Raw genomic sequence first — 18,709 nt, 5'->3', positions numbered from 1 at the left:
ATCTATCTAACATACTGGGCTTCTTCTTTGAAGACAGGTTTTAATGACGAAATAAGTAACTAAAAAACACTGAAAAAAGACTATGAAGCCATGAATAAAGCTGTTATAAATAATGTAGTAAAATGAGTTTTGCTTAGAATATAACAGTAAATGAAAATTACAACACACAAACTGTATACAGCAAATTTTCAACAATGTCTGGCACCTAGAATAGTTCATGTATGTAACAGGTCTTCAATAAACATCCAGTGAATCAAAGTTAAACATATATTCATATGCATGTTGTGTTCCACTTTAAAAAAAAAAAAGGAAAATAACAAAATATGTTAACAGTGGTTGAATATAAATGGTGGATATGGATTATTTTTATTATATGCTTTTACTCTTTTTCTTCTCTTAAATTTTCTATGAAAGTTAAACTGGAAAAACAATAAAAGTGTTTAAAGAAATATGCATACAACTGCAACAACTCATTGATACAAAAAAACAATCAACTACTGTCTAAAATAATCCATGAAGGTTGATAAGAGATAGAGAAAAGGCCCTCAAAAATAAAATTCAATTAAAAAAATCACATTTGTAAAGACATTATCTTTGGTATATTAATGTTAACACCATTAATGATAAATTATTAATGATTAAAACACCTTCCTCCAACTTTCCCTTAAAATACCCAGTTAAATCAAATAGCAAAATTTGGCAAAGTACGATAAACTGAAGAGAGAGACCAAAAGAGAAGACCAAAACTTGGGAAAAGTTTCCACATGCAACATTTGACAATGGGACTGAAATAAAATTATTGAGTTACCCATGCTATCTGAATGAGAATAACAGAAAACCCTGAGGACGATAGGGAATGGAACACAGCTTTAATTTTCAGAAGAGGAAGCAGGCAAGGAATTCTATTTCCAGACAAACTCTCATCATATGCAAAAACAGTACTCAGAACGCCTCAGGAAACACCTCAATTATGTATTCTCCCCAAAAAGTTTCTCTAAAACATACTGAGAGATTAGTAAAACTTTTGTTTTTAATAGGGGATAGAGAATTGTTTTACACTGAGAAGAGGTATGCTTTAGGATGTGTAATAATCATGAATCATCACTGTTCTGTATCGAACTATAAAGAATTTTAAAAACCAAAATAGTAGAAATATGAGGAGAACCAAATATAAGTATGACCATGGTACAAAACTATCAGTCTATGAATGATATTAGCATATAAAAGATATCATTTATAGGTATAGCCATAATTAATACATACATCAAGATGGTACTCTATAGGAAATGTGAATTACTTCAAATCATCTGTAAGATATTTACAAAATGTGATCAGCTATAAGGAAAAGCATAATCAATTTCTTAAAGGAGAAAATGTATAGCCCATAATATGACCACCAGGCAATGGGAAGAAGGCAGGGAGTGAGGCAAAACTGAACATACACATTTTTAAGTACCATCTATTTCAAAGAGTTACCTATATTCTTAACCTTCACAAATGGTTTCAACTACATAAAGAAAAAACAAGAACATGAAAAAAAAATTGAAAATACATTTATCAAAAATTGTCAATGCATGGTTAAATAATACATGGTATTTTTCTTCTTTACAAATATTTTCCAAATAGTCTATAATGAATATATTTTCCAGTCTATATATTTTCTTGTATATTTTACAAATAGTCTATAAATGAGTATATTTTACCCTAATAATCAGGAAATAAAATTAATGAAATAAAAGAATTTTAAACAAATTTATTTTTAGAAAAAGATGAAGGCCGGGCGCGGTGGCTCAAGCCTGTAATCCCAGCACTTTGGGAGGCCGAGACGGGCGGATCATGAGGTCAGGAGATCGAGACCATCCTGGCTAACAAGGTGAAACCCCATCTCTACTAAAAATACAAAAAATTAGCCAGGCATGGTGGCAGGCGCCTGTAGTCCCAGCTACTCGGGAGGCTGAGGCAGGAGAATGGCGTGAACCCGGGAGCTGGAGCTTGCAGTGAGCTGAGATGGTGCCACTGCACTCCAGCCTGGGCCACAGAGCCAGACTTGGTCTCAAAAAAAAAAAAAAAAAAAAAGAAAAGAAAAGAAAAAAAAGAAATCTATAGAGAATATCATGCTTTATCTCTCAATTTTAACTCTTTTCTTTCCTTCCCCATCATATGCTTGAAAAAAATTTCAAGGAAAAGTAAAAGACACATAAAGATAACCTACTTGTTTCTAAATGCTATTAATTATTAGTGTTTTTTCAAAGATGACAATAGCAATCAAATGCAGCCTGAAAGCAGGGATGGTGGACAGTAGGGGTTATTACTGTCAGGGAGTGTTAAGCGTCACAGAGGTTAAGTGAGTAGTGAGAACTGATTAGAGAGGTAGTGAGGGAAACAATTTATTCAGTAATGCTTTAATGAACCAGTTCTGAGACAAGCTAGGAGCAGGGTAACTCTTTATGAGACTAGGAAACAGAGCCTGGTTCCAGTAGAAGGGAGTGACTGAGAAGGAAGGTTGGGTGCTATAGTTAGGAAATTCCAAGGGCTGAGTCTAAGGTGGTCATTCCAATGAGTGCCTTATTTGGGGGGGAAAAAAAAAAAAAGAAAACTGGGAACTGGGACACCAGCATGGTCAAAGGAAAAAAAAAAAAAATCAGGGTAGGTTCTAATATCCCTTTGGGATAAAGGGAGGGAATAAATGAAAATTAGAGTCAGGGAAATAAAGTCACTGAGTATCATTTTGTAGCAGTCTGGTGACTCCAACAATCCTAATGAGTCAAAGGTTATGTAAGTAAAGATCATAGAAATCAAAAGAGAAGAGAATGCTGAGACACTGTCCTGGGGCAAAACAATCCAAGTAGGAAAGGAGAGGTATAATGCATAATAAGAGCTGGTCCCTCAATGAACAATCCAAAAAGGAAATTAGAAAACAATTCCATTTACAATAGCATCCAGAAGAATAAAATACTTAGGAATAACTGTACACTGAAAACTACAAAACACTGCTGAAAGAATTAAAGACCTAAATAAATGGAAAAACACCCTATGTTCATGGACTGGAAGACTCAGTATTGTTAACATAACAATACTACCCAAAGTGAGCTACAGATTCAGCAAAATCCCTACCAAAATTCTGACTCCCATTTTTGCACAAGAGGAAAAGCAGATCCTTAAATTAATATGAAATTGTGAGCAGCCCAAAATAGCCAAAACAATTTTTAAAAAGAACATAGCTGGAGGACTCACACTTCCTGGTTTCAAAGCTCACCACGAAGCTACTTTAATCAAAACAGTATAGTACTGGCATGACACACATGTAGACCAACAGAAGAGAACTGAGAGTCCAGAAATAAAGTTACATATTTTGGGCTGACTGATTTTTGACAAGGATGCCGAGAGAAAAGGGGGCTCTGCTGGAAAGCAGACAAGAACAAGAATGGACAGCCACGGACTAAAGAGGTAGCATTTTGTCATTAGAATGCATAGAATTTTTAACTTCTGATTTAGGATGACAATACTTCAGCTGTTCAGTTACATTAACCAGACTTCAATTTCCCACTGCCAATTCCAGCAAAGTAAAAATGTTGCTCTCTTGTTAGAAAGCATGGCATTTTTTCATAATTTTTTTTAAAACAACCCAAATTCAAAGCTAAAAAACCAAAGTTATTCTTGCAAAACTCTTAAGGCTCATAAAAAAAAAAATTCATTTTTCCCTAGACGATTTTAAGTTCAAAGTTATTTCAAGGCCTGTGATTCACACGAACTGGCCTAACTCAGGTTCTAATAATTCAACAGTTCAAAAATTTTTTCCAAATGATTTTAAAAGCTGACTATTGGTTTCTCAAAGCTGCACACATGGTTCATTTGTGCTAAATCAGCAAACCATCTCTCTTTATTTTAAAAGCCACCTTTATAGCACTTAACAAAACATATTTCAGGGAGTTGTTTCAAATGTCCATCTTCCTATTACCTTGCACATCTTAAAAACAAGGCTGAGGTCTTAGTTTACTTGTAACTACTTAAATATTAGATGCATGAATGGCTGGCTGTCGATAAAGGTCAACTACATCAAAGATGGGTTTTAAAGAAAATGGTACTTTAAAGAAAATGTCAAGAACCATTAGTTAAGGCAAAAAAAAAAGTGATGTTGTAGAAAGAGAACTATAAAGCAGAGTTCATGGTTCTTACTTCTCCTCCCCTGGCTTCACTACTAGGTAGCTGAATGACCTTTGGCAACCAATTACTTAACCGCCCTCTCTAGGCAACAATTTTCTCAACTACAAAACAAAAAAGTTAAACCAGATGATGTTAATGTCCCTCCTCAGCCGCAAAATTCTATTACTCTATGATATCATCCATGGTTTCCCAGTGTCAGCCAAAACACTATTATTTTATTATATCATCCACAGTTTCCATATGCCAGTTAAACCTTAAGTAAAAATTCATTTAGTCAAGATAATCTTCTAGATTCTGAGGACAGTGGTAATATGAGCCACTAATCAGAGAAGAAAACCAAAATCACTTAACATGTATTAAACCACTGAACACACATTAATGAATGCTAAAAGGAAAATAAACAAGGAGCTCTTATTTCAAATGCTCTTAGGTTATGGAAAGTAACAAGCTGAAATCGATAAAATAACAGTTTGTTCATCAGAATCTAATAAATCTAGCTGTGGTCATATTATACCTAGAAAATTAGCTGAGACCTAATGTTTAACTACATTATAAGACAAGGAATTAAAATACTAGACTGTAGATAGAACAGGGGCATCCTTTCCTCATAATCGAATAAGCATATAAATTTTCAATCCCATAGCTGTTCAAGCAATAATCTGTGGATTAAATGTGATTTTTCACGTAATTCTCTGCCACACTCTTCAGCATTTTCCACATATATTTGTCCTGCAACCCTAAGTGTCTTGATAGAACTGTCTTGAGAGTGTATGTTCACACAGAAGAAGGATTAAAAAGGGCTTTCCAGAGAAAGAATACATGCATGATCAACAATAGCAGACAACATAAATATACCCCTTCTTCCCCTCCTTCCTTCAGACTGCCTTCTTTCTGCCCAAGGAAAAGCAGGTAGGCCCACCCTTTTGGTCCTGATAGGTGGTTTAGAAATCAGCTTCAAGAAGACATGGAAGGGAATCTCCTGTTCCTCCCAAGGAAAAGTCAGGAATCTGCAGGCACTAAGAATCTTTCCTAACTGTGCCACTTGAGGAAGTAAACATGTATGTTGTCAAAATCAACACAGAACAGGCACAAATGTTAGAATACAAACAAGGACACTGAAACAACTATTATACCTGTACTCCACATGGTCAAAAAGTTAAGTAGAATCATGGAAAATATAAAAAGACCCCAGTCAAACTTCTAGGGCTGAAAACTACACTGTAAATAAGATAGAAAATAGACTGGATAGGATAGCAGATTAGGCATTTGGGGGAAAAAAAATTAGAAATTGTATTTCCTAGCTTTTCATTACTGATAAAGGCTTCTGCCAGAATCTCTCTTGAATATTTCACATCCTCCAGTTGTAGTGTGGGCCAACAGTCTATTGAGAGACTGCTCTGCGCCAACCCATGAGGTAGCCTTGGTACAGGAGGGGGAGACAAAATATGATGGGTGCAGTGATACAGGTCTGCTTATGCAGGGTATGGAGCTATGGAAGTTGACATGGGAGCACCAGAGACAGCAAGGGAATGGGAGAGGCAAATCAGGCAACTCCAAAGAAAGTAAGTTATCAAGAACAGGCATAGTGGCTCACACCTGTAAACCCAGCACTTTGGGAGGCCAAGGTGGGAGGATCCCTTGAGCTCAGAAGTTTCAGACTATCCCGGGCAGCATAGGGAGACATCATTTATACCAAAAAAATTTGTTTAATTAGTGGGGTATGGTAGCTCACACCTAGTAGTCCTAACTATTTAGAGGCTGAGACAGGAGGACCACTTCAGTCTGGGAGATCAAAACTGCAGTGAGCCGTAACTGCATCACTGCACTCGAGCATGGGCAACAAAGTGAGACTCTGTCTCAAAAAGGAAAAAAAAAAAAAAAAAAGAAAAGAAAAGAAAAGTAGCTATAAAAAATTAACATATGTAAACTTCCATTAGTAAGTATAGCTTCAGTCTAATTTCCTTTTGGATAATAACTTAGCAGGCAATGGGAAATGATCAACAGAATGATGACTCCAGTAAGGCACAGGATAGTGAATTTTTTTGTAAGTATGATTCATTCGTTTACTCATTTGTTCCACTTTTAATGAAAACCTACTACATGTCAGGTACTGTTTCATGTGCTAAAAATATAAAGTGGAACAACCTAAACAGTCTCTATTCAAACAGAACTAACTTTCACTAAAGGAGATGGAAACAACCAAAAAAGTATGGGATTCTTAAAACAGTGTGATAGCACAGAGAGGCACTAGGGATCAACCCTAGGAAGACAAGCCTCTCTGGGGAATTGACATTTTAGGTTGAGATCTAGAAAGTACCAGCCATGTAAAGATCTGGGAAAAGAACCCTAGGCAGAGGTGCCATCTAATGTAGACTCTAGGGTGAGAAGGAATCTGGCACCAAGGGAACTAAGTGAGTTGTGCAGGGAGGGTCAGGGATAAAAGTGGATCCTGGTGGTAGGCAAGTCTCTACATATACATTTACATATTTATAAATCAGGAAAAGCTCAACAGCTTAGATATTTGATATTTATAAATTCGTAATTTCTTAATAATGTGCAATAATGGTTAGATTTTTTAAGTTTCTTTCATATATACATATCGGAATATTTTTTATGAAATTATGTCTGGATTTGCTTCAAAATAATCTAAGAAGAGGATAGGGAGAGTAAGGGCAAATGAGTGGAGTACGGGGTAAGGTGGTAGAGATGAAACAGAATTGGCTATGAGTGGAGAATTGCTGAAGCTGGATGACGGGTATATAGAAGTTCATTATATTATTATGCCTTATTTTGAATTTTTGAAATTTTCCATAATAAATACATTTTTAAAGCATCTTATTTAAAATAAAAGGGAGGGAGTATTTATAAACACAAATGCCCCATTCACAGGGGATTTTTTAAAAGTGCAAACTACTCTCTATGATACTGTGGAGGATATAGGACACTATGCATTTGTCAACACCTACATAACTTTACAACAAAGTAAATCTTAATATATGCAAATTTTAAAAAAATTCATGTAGGAGGTCAGATCTTAGGATGTAAAACAGAATATGATATATACCAGTTTTTGTGACACTCAGGTACACCCATTAAGCTTTTCATCAGGAGTCCATCAAAGGCCCCAAAAGTCTAAGAGGTCCTAGCACAGTATACAAAATTTGGTATGTGTGGACATTCACGCCTTTTTCTAGGGAAAGGGCCTGAGGCTTTCACAAAAAAAGGTGGAGAACCACTGACATTTCTCCTTGCCTGCAGCTTCTTGGCTGAAAAGTAACCTTGCTATTGCTCTTAATCTAATGACAATATCTCATTCATTTTATGGTTTCCTCGGAAGGGCATTACTACACAGCTATTGCCATAAGCAAATAATAAATACCACCAGTGAATTTTACAATTCTGAAAGTTGTGACAAGCACACACATACGCGTACAAAAAAGGTGGAGGCCTGGTATGGTGGCTCACGCCTGTAATCTCAGCACTTTGGGAAGCCGAGACGGGGTTGGAAGGGAGGGAATCACTTGAAGTCAGGAGTTCGAGACCAGCCTGGCCAACATGGTGAAACGCCATCTCTACCAAAAAAAAAAAAAAAAAAAGGTACAAAAATTAGCCAGGCGTGGTGGTGCACACCTGTAGTCCGAAGCTACTCAGGAGCCTCAGGCACGACAATTGCTTGAACCTGGGAGGCAGAGACTGCAGTGAGCTAAGGTCGCATCACTATACTACAGCCTGAGAGACAGAGCAAGACTCCTTCTCAAAAAAGAAAGGAAGAAAGCTGACAAACTGTGTATTTAAGTTCCCTTTACAGTATCATCTTTTTATACTATCATATTTCATTTAATCTAAAGTACATCATTATTTTTTGCACCACTAAGAAAGAAAAAAGCTATCAACTGCCTGATGACTCACCACCGATTATAACATGGTTCTGATTTCAGGGATGTTCAAATGTGGAAAAACTGTACATCCTGTAATCAATTAAATATGGCATTTAAAACGTTAATTTACCTGAGCCCCATCTCAGTCAATTCAACAAATTGCTCAGGGTAGGTCAAGGAATCTGTATTTTTTTTGGTAAAGCTTCTCAGATGATTTTGGTTAAAGACTAAGTAAACTGTTAATCTTCAAAGGCAGCACAGTAGAGAAAGCATGCACTTTGCAGTCACATAGCCCCACACATCTCTGTGACCTACAGTAAATTCTGTAATTGCCCACAACCTCAGCGTCTCAGCCTTATCTGCTTAAAAAACAAACAAACAAAAAACAGTCAATGCCACCGACTTCCTATGGTTGATAAAAGAGAACACATGTAAAGTACCTGGCATACAGCAAGATACGCTCTTCCTCCTCCTCCCTAAATTACAGGTGATCCCTAACTAGAGACTTGTGTGCTGTCTATTCCAGCTTAAAATTTATATAAGAATGAGAATGAGGCCGGGCGAGGTGGCTCACGCCTGTAATCCCAGCACTTTGAAAGGAGGCCGAGGTAGGCGCATCACCTGAGGTCAGGAGTTCGAGATTGGACTGGCCAATATGGTAAAACCCCGTCTCTACCAAAAATACAAAAGTTAGCTGGGAGTGGTGGTGGGCGCCTGTAATCCCAGCTACTCGGGAGGCTGAGGCAGGAGAATTGCTTGAACCCGGGAGGCAAACGTTGCAGTAAGCCGAGATCATGCCATTACACTCCAGCCTGGGTGACAAGAGCAAAACTCCGTCTCAAAAAAAATAAAAGAATGAGACCTATGAAATCCACTCAGCACTATCACTGCTGAACACACAAGAAGAATCATTCAACAACTGTTTATTATGTAACTGAGCAATACACATTTATTTTGGCACATTTTAAGAGGTCCTGCACACATGAATGTTGTTTAATAAAATTTTTATTAGAAAATATTGTACTTGATTTACATCAACAATGTACAAAAATGTATACTTTTAAGTGTGATATAATTTTAGAATAGCTAATGGTTCTGTTTCATGTACAAGTTTTTGTTTTGCTTTAGGATGTGTAGCTGGCAAGATTCTTCAGAACATTGGCATAACTGCATCAAAACACCAAAAGTAATGCTATGGAACTTCTCAACTCAAGTGCCTGAATAAACGTTCACATGTTTGATTTGTCCCAAAAGTGATCCTTAAAATCCAAACAGCATTTTAGGCAGCACCTTCGGAATTGACCAGTCAACTCAGGATGTGACTCACAGGGGACAGGTTTAGCTGTAATTGGTTAGAGTTCTCTCACATGTGTCGCATAAGGAGAAAAAACAACAACCCTCAAACCCACAATTGCACAATGTCTCTGCTTGTCTCCCAATGAAGAACACATGGATTCAAATAAATACCAACTCCACCAAAATGCCTACGGTTAAGGGTTTGCTGCAGAGTGCTAACCTCCCAACAACCCACCCAGCAGCTGGGCCCTCTGGTGGCTTATGCCAGACTCACCTGCAGAGGACGCCTTCAACCCTCCACCCCTCCCCCACACCAAGCATGGGCTCTGGGATTTAGGAAAGACGGGTGCTGGGAGGAGAGAAATACATGGTTCATCTCCTTTTTCTTTCCCTTGACCAACCACTTCTCCCAAAAGGAAAGGGTCCTTTGGTTCAGTTGCCCAAATCTGAAACCCTAGATTCCTCTGTGACTCCTCCCCTTTCTTTAGCCCTAAAGTCTCTTCTGCTAAGTCTTCTCCAAACTCACCAAATTCCTCACAAATCCATCCCACCCCTTCAACTGCCTTAGTTGACCCCTCTTATCATCACAAGATTGGCTCCATCCCATTTTCCAGATCCAGCATTTCATTCTCCAAAGCCATCCTTTTCACTGGGGCCAAAGTTATCTTCCCTATAACCCAGACCTGACTGCGCACTCTCCTAGTCTGCATTCTTCAGCAGCTCACTGAAGAATTCACCTATAAGAGTTCAAATTCCTACTCTAACCTCAGCCTACCTTCCAGCTTTATCCTGTGAAGCTCCATGGCTTTGCTAATTTTTTCACCTCAGCCACATTAGATTTTTCCTACCCCACAATTTCACACAGCTCTATGCCTTTGTTCACACTACTTTCTCTGCCTGGTTTGAACTGCTCTTTTCTGCCTATCAAATTTATCCTTGAAGATGAGGCTCAAATGTCTTTTTTTCCTGGGACAACTTTCCTAAACTCTCTAAGCCTCTCTCCTCCGCCCTTTCCACAGTCAAAAGTAAGTACTCCTATAATAACTTATGTCAATCAGCAACTTATCTCTGTTGCAGTCATAAATGCAAGTCTCCCCTACAAAATTCCGAGATCTTCAGGGAAAGGAATGTAATAATTTTGAATTGTCATTTTCTACCACAATATATGGTACTTGGTTTAGCTTCAAAAAAAATTTTCTGGACTGATTTGGGACACAGTGATCCCAACTAGTATTGACTTGATTTTAAATAAAATGTGAACACGCTTAACTTTTTCAAAAGGTATTTATTTTAAAAGGAGAAGCAAGTTATCCAAAGTGAATTTCTAACTGGTAGAAATGGGGTCTCTTCCCAAAAGTCCCCCCCTGACCCCTATCACCACCACCACTGTTGCCATAACCAGTTTATATCATTCCCCTCACCCACCAGCATGTTCTTCCCAAGCTTCTGGCACTGCCCAGCCATATGCCACCTTCACAGGCTCTGGAATTCCACAGAGCTCAGTACTATGAAAATGATCAATTAGAGAACATGGGAGGATGCGAGAATAATTAGCATAATAATAAAGACCACAAACAACCACCTGCAGGCTTGCAGGTTCTACTCCTTGAGTTTTTGGTTAATTGCACTCCTCCAGAGCTGATAAAGAAGCAGTATGAATTCAGGTCTCAGGCAGGACTGACTCAAGACCTGGCCTTCTACTCACTGTCCAAAAGGCCCTGAATCAGGGTCCTCATCAGTACAATGCAGAAATAAATGCCTACATTGCAGCCTGTTAAGAGAAGTAAATGGAAGCGATGAACCAGGGCCCAGGAACACAGGAAGGCCAACCAGAGTTGAAAAGCTCCCGAAGCTTTTGGGGTTTCAGAATAGATACACTTCCATCAGGACTGCGTGCCCTACTACTACCAAAAAGCCAGGCTAGTTATTAATACATACCTACTCTAAGATTATTGTTTTCTCATTTCTCTGTTGAAAATTTCTACATTGAATCCTAACCCCTAAGGCGATGGTATTAGCAGGCTGGGCCCTTTGGGAGGTGATTAGCTCATAGGAGCAGTCCCCACGAATGGGATTAGAGCCCTTATAAAAAGACCCAGGGGAGCTCCACCACATGAGAACACAGGGAGAAGGCTGTATCCATAAAACAGGAACAGGGCTCTAGCAGATATCAAATCTACCAGAGCCTTGATCCTGGACTTCCCAGCTCCAAACCTATGAGAAATAAATCTCTGTTGTTTACAATCCACCCAATTTATGGTACTTTGTTACAGTAGCCAGAGCAGACTAACACTCATCTGTAAAATGGAAATGACAGTACGTAACACAGGGATGACCTCTATGCCCCACACAGACAAAAGACAGCACTTTTAAAAGTGTCAACTACTACTACAACCACCACTACTAACTACTCTTAATACTGTTCATACAAAAAGACACACATCATCTTCAATAGTTAAACCCAAACCCTAACTGCCATTTACACATTGTGAAATGACCATAATCCCTTACCTCCAAAATTCCTCTCAAATGATAGTTTAAAAAAAAAAGAAATCACAAAGACATCAAACCACAAGGACAAACATAAAAGGAAAGACAACATATTTTTTTAAACAAACTTTTGCGAGATGGCAAAGTAGTTGAAGGAATGGTCACTGTCCCTCAGGGCCTCTAAGAGGCTCAGGTCTTGAGGCACCAAGGAGATGCCAAAGGCTGATCTGAGGCTCAGCCTAGACAAGGCAGGAGCCACTGAAAGAGGTGTTCAAAACTTTTGGACCCCCAATTCCAGCAGGAGACCCAAAATTTTTTCTGAAGAAACTGAATCACAGTGACAGGAAAAGTGTACCTAGAAGTCAAAGGCTACAGCCTCCATCCCTCCCTCAGCCAGGTAACCCAAACCCTGGCAGCTGGCATATCACCAAGCATACCAGAGGCACGAGATGACGGTTTCTTCGTTGCGAACACTGGCCCCAAACGAGATGTAAAGGTGTCGATATTCGGGGCAGACTCCCAATGAAAAGTCCACCTGAACTCACAAGTCACTAGACTACCAATACACACATGTTGTCTCCTTTGCAATCAACTCCTCAGGATCTTTCTCTTCATTATAGACAGTCAAGGATCACCAGATATTTATGATTTAAACAAAGAAAAGATTCCTGAAATGAACAGCCACACTGGAGGAAACAGAAGAAATATTAAAAATATATTAAACACAAAGAAAAAATAAAAATACACACATCAGAGGTAAGGTAATACATCCATAAAATAAGATGCAATGAAATGGAAACAGAAAAAGATTCTAAAATTTAAAAACATGATCATTAAAACTAAGAACCATTCCCCCCCTGCCCACTCTTTCCAGTACAAAGAAATACGCAAGAGGTGAGATTAGGTAAGAAAATTTGAAGCTCACTTGTAGGGGGTTCAATAACCAAACCAACAGACATCTCAGAAACAAACACACACACACACACACACACACACACACACACACACACACACAGAGAGAGAGAGAAAAAATAAAGGATGGGAATTATTTAAAAAAAAAAAAAAGGCATTTCTGAAAACTAAAAGATAGGAGTCCCTAGACTGAAACGACCCACTAAGGTAATACAAGAAAGAAAAGTAAGAAAGGAAGGAAAGAACCAACCAACCAACCACACAAAAACTTATAAAACTTCAGAATGCCAGAGAAAAAGAACCTGAGCTTCAAAAAAACAAGAGTAAAAAAGAGGAATCAGAATGGCTTTAGACTTTTCATCAAAAACCCTTAAGACAGAAAACTGTGAATATGCCATCAAAATTATGAAAAAATGTATTTTCTACCTAATATTTTAAATTCAGCCAAACCATCTATAAAGTATGAGGATAGGATAGACATATTCAAACATTCAAGGCCCCAAGTAATTTATCTCCCATCATTCCTTCTTAAGAAGCTACTGAGGATACATACATAGTAGTAAAATGAAGCAAAGCAAGAAAAAGGAAGACAGGAGATCCAAGACACAGAGGTTCCCAGACAGGAAAGAAGTAACAGGAAGTCCCAGAAAAAATAATCCTACTATCTAGATTGGAGCAAGAGAATGGAATGCTCCAGACCAAGAAGTCTCTAAGAGGAAACCAAGTGTAACTGACAGATGATTTAATGGGCTACCTGGAAAAAAAAAAAAAAAAAATCAAAAGGCATTTAACATACTTCTTGGAGTAGTTGAGGGAACACAGCCAAAGATAAATAGATAACTAATCAAAATGCAATTATTTGCTCTGGGAAAAGCAAAAATGTATAGAAAAAAACATAACCATAAGTCCCTATTTAGCAATACAAGTGTACACAATAATGTAAATACTATTTTTACAAAAAAGTTATGTAACTACATTGGAGGATTTAAGAGAGAAATAATAAAGAGTTCAGTTATGATCCTAGAAAGTCAAAGACTTATTCTACATTGATTTAGAATTACAAAAGCAAAACAAGAGGAAGAAAAAATAAACAGACATAGTTGAGGTAGTAGCTACCCCTGGAAAGTAGAGCCTGGGGGATAAAAAGGACAAAAGCAAGAGCCTGCTGTGTTTGTCAAAAGCCTTTTAAGCCGGATTCAGTGGCTCACACCTGTAATCCCAGCACTTTGGGAGGCTGAGGTGGGTGATCACCTGAGGTTGGGAGTTCGAGACCAGACTGACCAACATGGAGAAACCCCGTCTCTACTAAAAATACAAAATTAGCTAGGCGTGGTGATGTGTGCCTGTAATCCCAACTACTGGGGAGGCTGAGGCAGGAGAATGGCTTCAACCTGGGAGGTAGAGGTTGTGGTGAGCTGAGATCACACCATTGCACTCCAGCCTGGGCAACAAGAGCGAAACTCTGTCTCAAAAAAAAAAAAAAAAAAAAAAGCCTTTTAGTGCTACTGGGTTTTCTTAAAACTATATGCATATGTTAATTGGATTAAAACAACTTATTCTCATATCAATGGTAATTAGTTCAAGTTATAAAGTTGTCACTGTCAACTTCATTTCTAAGTTTCTTACTTGGAACACTAAACTGTCTTAAAAATATTATAAAATAATGGTTCATTTCCCATGCCAGCATTCAGAAGGCACAAAATGTGATTCTAAAATACGGTGCAAAGTTACTATTCCAAGAAGCCTTAAGTATCATAACAGCTTCTGTGAGAGACTGTATTCTGAGAACTCGGAGTGCCTTGTATACATCTCAGTCCTACCCACTTGGCTCTTCCCTACCTGGAGGAGCCAAGGAGTTATTTTAAAGGTAGAATGTATGAGGGAGATGGGAACGGATGGAAAGTACAAACGACGTGAATCTGGCAGGATGAAGTGACTTACCTCTGTAACAGGTCAACCCTATTTGCACTAGAGAAAATACTACTAGAAGTCTCTCTTGCCCCCCAGGGTAGACAAGGGAGTTAATCAAAACAATGCTTCCTACCCTCCCAGCAACAGTATTTCTGGGCATAAATTGGATGCTCATCAATCAGGAGCTTCCTCTGCTGCAAATATTGCTAAGAAAATTAGTTCCAGGCCAAATAAGGTAACAGATACATAACTCAAGTGCTAATTAGCAATGATTTATTTTCCACCATGCCATAATCAAACTTCTATACACAATATCTTCATTTCATTCAATAAAACTTTGCTGCCTATGTCAACACTGTTTCTTTTTTTAAAAAAATATGAACTAGGCCAGGTGCAGTGGCTCACACCTGTAATCCAGCACTTTGGGAGGCTGAGGTGGGCAGATCACGAGGTCAGGAGTTCCAGACCAGCCTGACCAACATGGTGAAACGCTGTCTCTACTGAAAATACAAAAAATAGGCCAGGCGCGGTGGCTCAAGCCTGTAATCCCAGCACTTTGGGAGGCCGAGACGGGCGGATCACAAGGTCAGGAGATCGAGACCATCCTGGCGAACCCGGTGAAACCCCGTCTCTACTAAAAAATACAAAAAACTAGCCGGGCGAGGTGGCAGGCGCCTGTAGTCCCAGCTACTCGAGAGGCTGAGGCAGGAGAATGGCGTGAACCCGGGAGGCGGAGCTTGCAGTGAGCTGAGATCTGGCCACTGCACTCCAGCCTGGGTGACAGAGCGAGACCCCGTCTCAAAAAAAAAAAAAAAAAAAGAAAATACAAAAAATAGCCGGGAGTGGTGGCACGTGCCTCTAATCCCAGCTACTTGGGAGGCTGAGGCAGGAGAATCGCTTAAACTCGGGAAGCAGAGGTTGCAGTGGGCCCAGATGGCCCCACTGCACTCCAGCCTGGGCGACAAGAGCGAGACTCCGTCTTTAAAAAAAAAAATTATGAACTGTGTGACCTTGAGCAAGTTACTTAAAAACCCCACTTTCCTCATCTCTACAATGGGAATAATGCCACCTACTTCACTGGGCCACGAGAAAATTAGAAGAAATTATGTGTATAAAGCATGAATAAAGCATGTAGGGGCAGGAATATGGCAAGAATTCAATGTCAGTCCCTGGTTGTCCTCTGTCCCCTACCTTCACCTCTGACTTTGTTTACCCATGTAAACAAACTCACAAGCTATATAAGTGCTTTTAACTAAAAAGCCTTTACAAAACCATGCATAATACGTTAATTTTTTTTTTCTTTTTGTGAGACGGGGAGTGTCACTCTGTCGCCCAGGCTGGAGTGCAGTGTCGTGATCTCGGCTCACTGCAAGCTCCGCCTCCCGGGTTCAAGCCATTCTCCTGCCTCAGCCTCCGGAGTAGCTGGGACTACAGGCGCCCGCCAACACGCGCGGCTAATTTTTTTTTTTTTTTTGTATTTTTAGTAGAGACGGGGTCTCACTGTGTTAGCCAGGATGGTCTCGATCTCCTGACCTCGTGATCCGCCCGCCTCGGCCTCCCAAAGTGCTGGGATTACAGGCGTGAGCCACCGCGCCCGGACAATACGTTAATATTTCTATAATTAATGTGACATGAGTCGTGTTGTATTATTTTTCCTAAGTCTTAGTCTTGTGTTCCAAGTATTACCCCAATTAGCAGTTTTAATTCAGCTAAACTACATTCAGCTAATTCAGCTAGACTAAGAAGGATTAAGAATGGCACGACTTTATAAAAACACAGCATTCTTCTTTGGTTAAAAACTGCAAATCCGTACATGTAATGTCTGAAGAGTCTGCTATAAGTAATTCCATTTCTACCTTGAGTCAATCTCAACACACCTCAACAAAGTCTTATTACTTAAAAAAATAATACTGACAAATGATGCAACAGAGAATAATTTTTCCCCTCAAACACTCAGAAGCACCACCTTGAGATGAAATAAAGATACTGCCATAATAACAAAAGAATGCAAATGTAGGCCGGGCGCGGTGGCTCAAGCCTGTAATCCCAGCACTTTGGGAGGCCGAGACGGGCGGATCACGAGGTCAGGAGATCGAGACCATCCTGGCTAACACGGTGAAACCCCGTCTCTATTAAGAAATACAAAAAACTAGCCGGGCGAGGTGGCGGGCGCCTGTAGTCCCAGCTACCCGGGAGGCTGAGGCCGGAGAATGGCGTGAACCCGGGAGGCGGAGCTTGCAGTGAGCTGAGATCCGGCCACTGCACTCCAGCCTGGGGGACAGAGCGAGACTCCGTCTCAAAAAAAAAAAAAAAAAAAAAAAGAATGCAAATGTCTAGGTACCAAGGACTTTCTTTTTGGGGGGTCGTTCCTGTCAGATCTTCCTCTAAAGGGTCATTTCCAGAATCCACAAAGTCCTAACGTAAGACCCCAGCAATTTTTCAAATTAACTCCCCAAATAACAAAGCTAAGCAAGTAAATGGAACCACAGTCCGACCCAAGACTAAGTTCTTGCTTCCCTTCAAGGTATTCAAAGTAGGAGAGCGGCCCAGAAGTACAGAATCAGTCCAAACTCCCAACACACCCAATGCAAAAACCAAAAAGGTATTGAAACTAAAAAGGTCTGCTACCTGGCGATTCATTCACTAAAAATATGCTTAGAATCTAAGCATATGCTCCAAATCTGCGTCCCAAGATTTGGAGGCTGCCACGAACATTTGGTGCCCTTACAATCTCCCCCTTTCTCTCTCTCTTTTTTTTTTTTTTTTTTGTAAAAGGGTAAGCACAGACCGTGGCCTCTACTGGGGCATCAAAACCACAGCAAAGGGTTTGCAAGTTCAGTCTAAAACGTAAATTTCGAGGTATTCAAAATCGAGGACCCTAGAGTGACACGCATAGAAAGGGTCAAAACAACTTCGTATAGCAAGGAAGAAAAGTTGTAAGGGCGCTTGACTCTTCTAGGGAAAAGGGCTAAGGAGGCAGTAAGGAGGATGGGATGGGGTGAATGTGGGTCTATCGCGGCAGGGCAGCGAGGGCAGCACGAAGGCTGAGCCGGAGCGGGGGACCGGGCAGGGACCACACCTCCCAGCCAGCACGGCAGGCAGAGACCCGGCCGCGAGGCAAATCCGGGCGCGGGGGGCGGGGAGGGCACTCGCCCGCGGTCCACGGAGCGCAGACTGAGCCGCCGGCGGCCGGAAGCTGCCCCCGCCGGCCCGACCTGCCCGCCCCGGCCTCGGCGGCCCCACTCACCGATCAGCCGGCGCACCTCGTCCTCGCTCAGGTAGAGACTCACGCTGGGCCCCGTGGCAGCCGACTGCAGCTCCGGGGGCCGTGGGGCGGGGGCGGCAGCGGCGCCAGGCGCGGGCAGTAGCGGCAACAGCGCCAGCAGAAGCAGCAGCGGCGGCGGCGGCGGCGGGGCCCTCAGGCCGCGGGCCCCCGGGAGGCTACTCCGGCCCGGCCGCCCCAGCCGCGCCGCCCCGCGCATGGCCGCCGCCGCCGCCGAAGAGGAGCGTCTGCCGCCCGCCGCACCGCCGCCCACCCCCGGCCCCGAGCCGCTCACAGCCCCGAGCCGGGGGCGGCTGCCCAGCTCATCGCGCCGCCGGCCCGTGGCAGCCAGCAGTGGCTTCAGACCTCCAGAGCGCGCCGCCGCCGCCGCCGCCTCCTCGGCGGCATCGTCCGGAGTAGGGGGCTGTCCGCGGAGACGCGCCCGTGCGCGCCGCCACCTCCCCGGGAGCGCGCACGCACCGTTCTCTCTGTGCAGGCCGGGCTGGGCAGCGCGTTGGGGTTTTAAAGTGCCTCGGCGGGCGAAGGGCTCGGGTCACCCTCTCCCCAAGAGCCGGTCCCGCCCCACGCGGTCACCGCGTCTAATTTTTGCTTGTCTATTGTTTAACCCTCCTTTCCCGACGGAGGGGCCAGGCTGGAGCCACCGGCCGCGCCTGCAGCTCAGGGGGCGCCCCAGGTCCCCGAAAACGCCTGGATGCGGCCGTTCTGGTTTCGAAAGAGCAACATGCTTTCCTGTTTAGTGGGAAAACTCAAATTATATAGAAACCATCCTTTATCT

General features: G+C 41.4%; 1 protein-coding gene across 2 annotated transcripts in view; it reads right to left on the bottom strand.

Annotated features, from left to right (window-relative positions):
• RYK (receptor-like tyrosine kinase) overlaps positions 1 to 18,341 on the bottom strand; it is a 92,708-nt gene extending 74,367 nt beyond the window's left edge. The window contains exon 1 of one of the 2 annotated variants that reach the window (XM_025377400.1): positions 17,899 to 18,341. In XM_025377400.1, the coding sequence (XP_025233185.1) occupies positions 17,899 to 18,133 (235 nt within the window). In that variant the 5' untranslated portion in view covers positions 18,134 to 18,341. The remainder of the gene's footprint in view (positions 1 to 17,898) is intronic. The other variant, XM_025377401.1, reaches the window with a different exon arrangement.
• Between the last annotated feature and the right edge of the window lie 368 nt (positions 18,342 to 18,709).

This window comes from Theropithecus gelada, chromosome 2 (genome assembly GCF_003255815.1).
Source record: "Theropithecus gelada isolate Dixy chromosome 2, Tgel_1.0, whole genome shotgun sequence".
In the NCBI taxonomy this organism is placed as follows: domain Eukaryota; kingdom Metazoa; phylum Chordata; class Mammalia; order Primates; family Cercopithecidae; genus Theropithecus; species Theropithecus gelada.
This window is presented reverse-complemented; position numbering and strand designations above follow the sequence as displayed.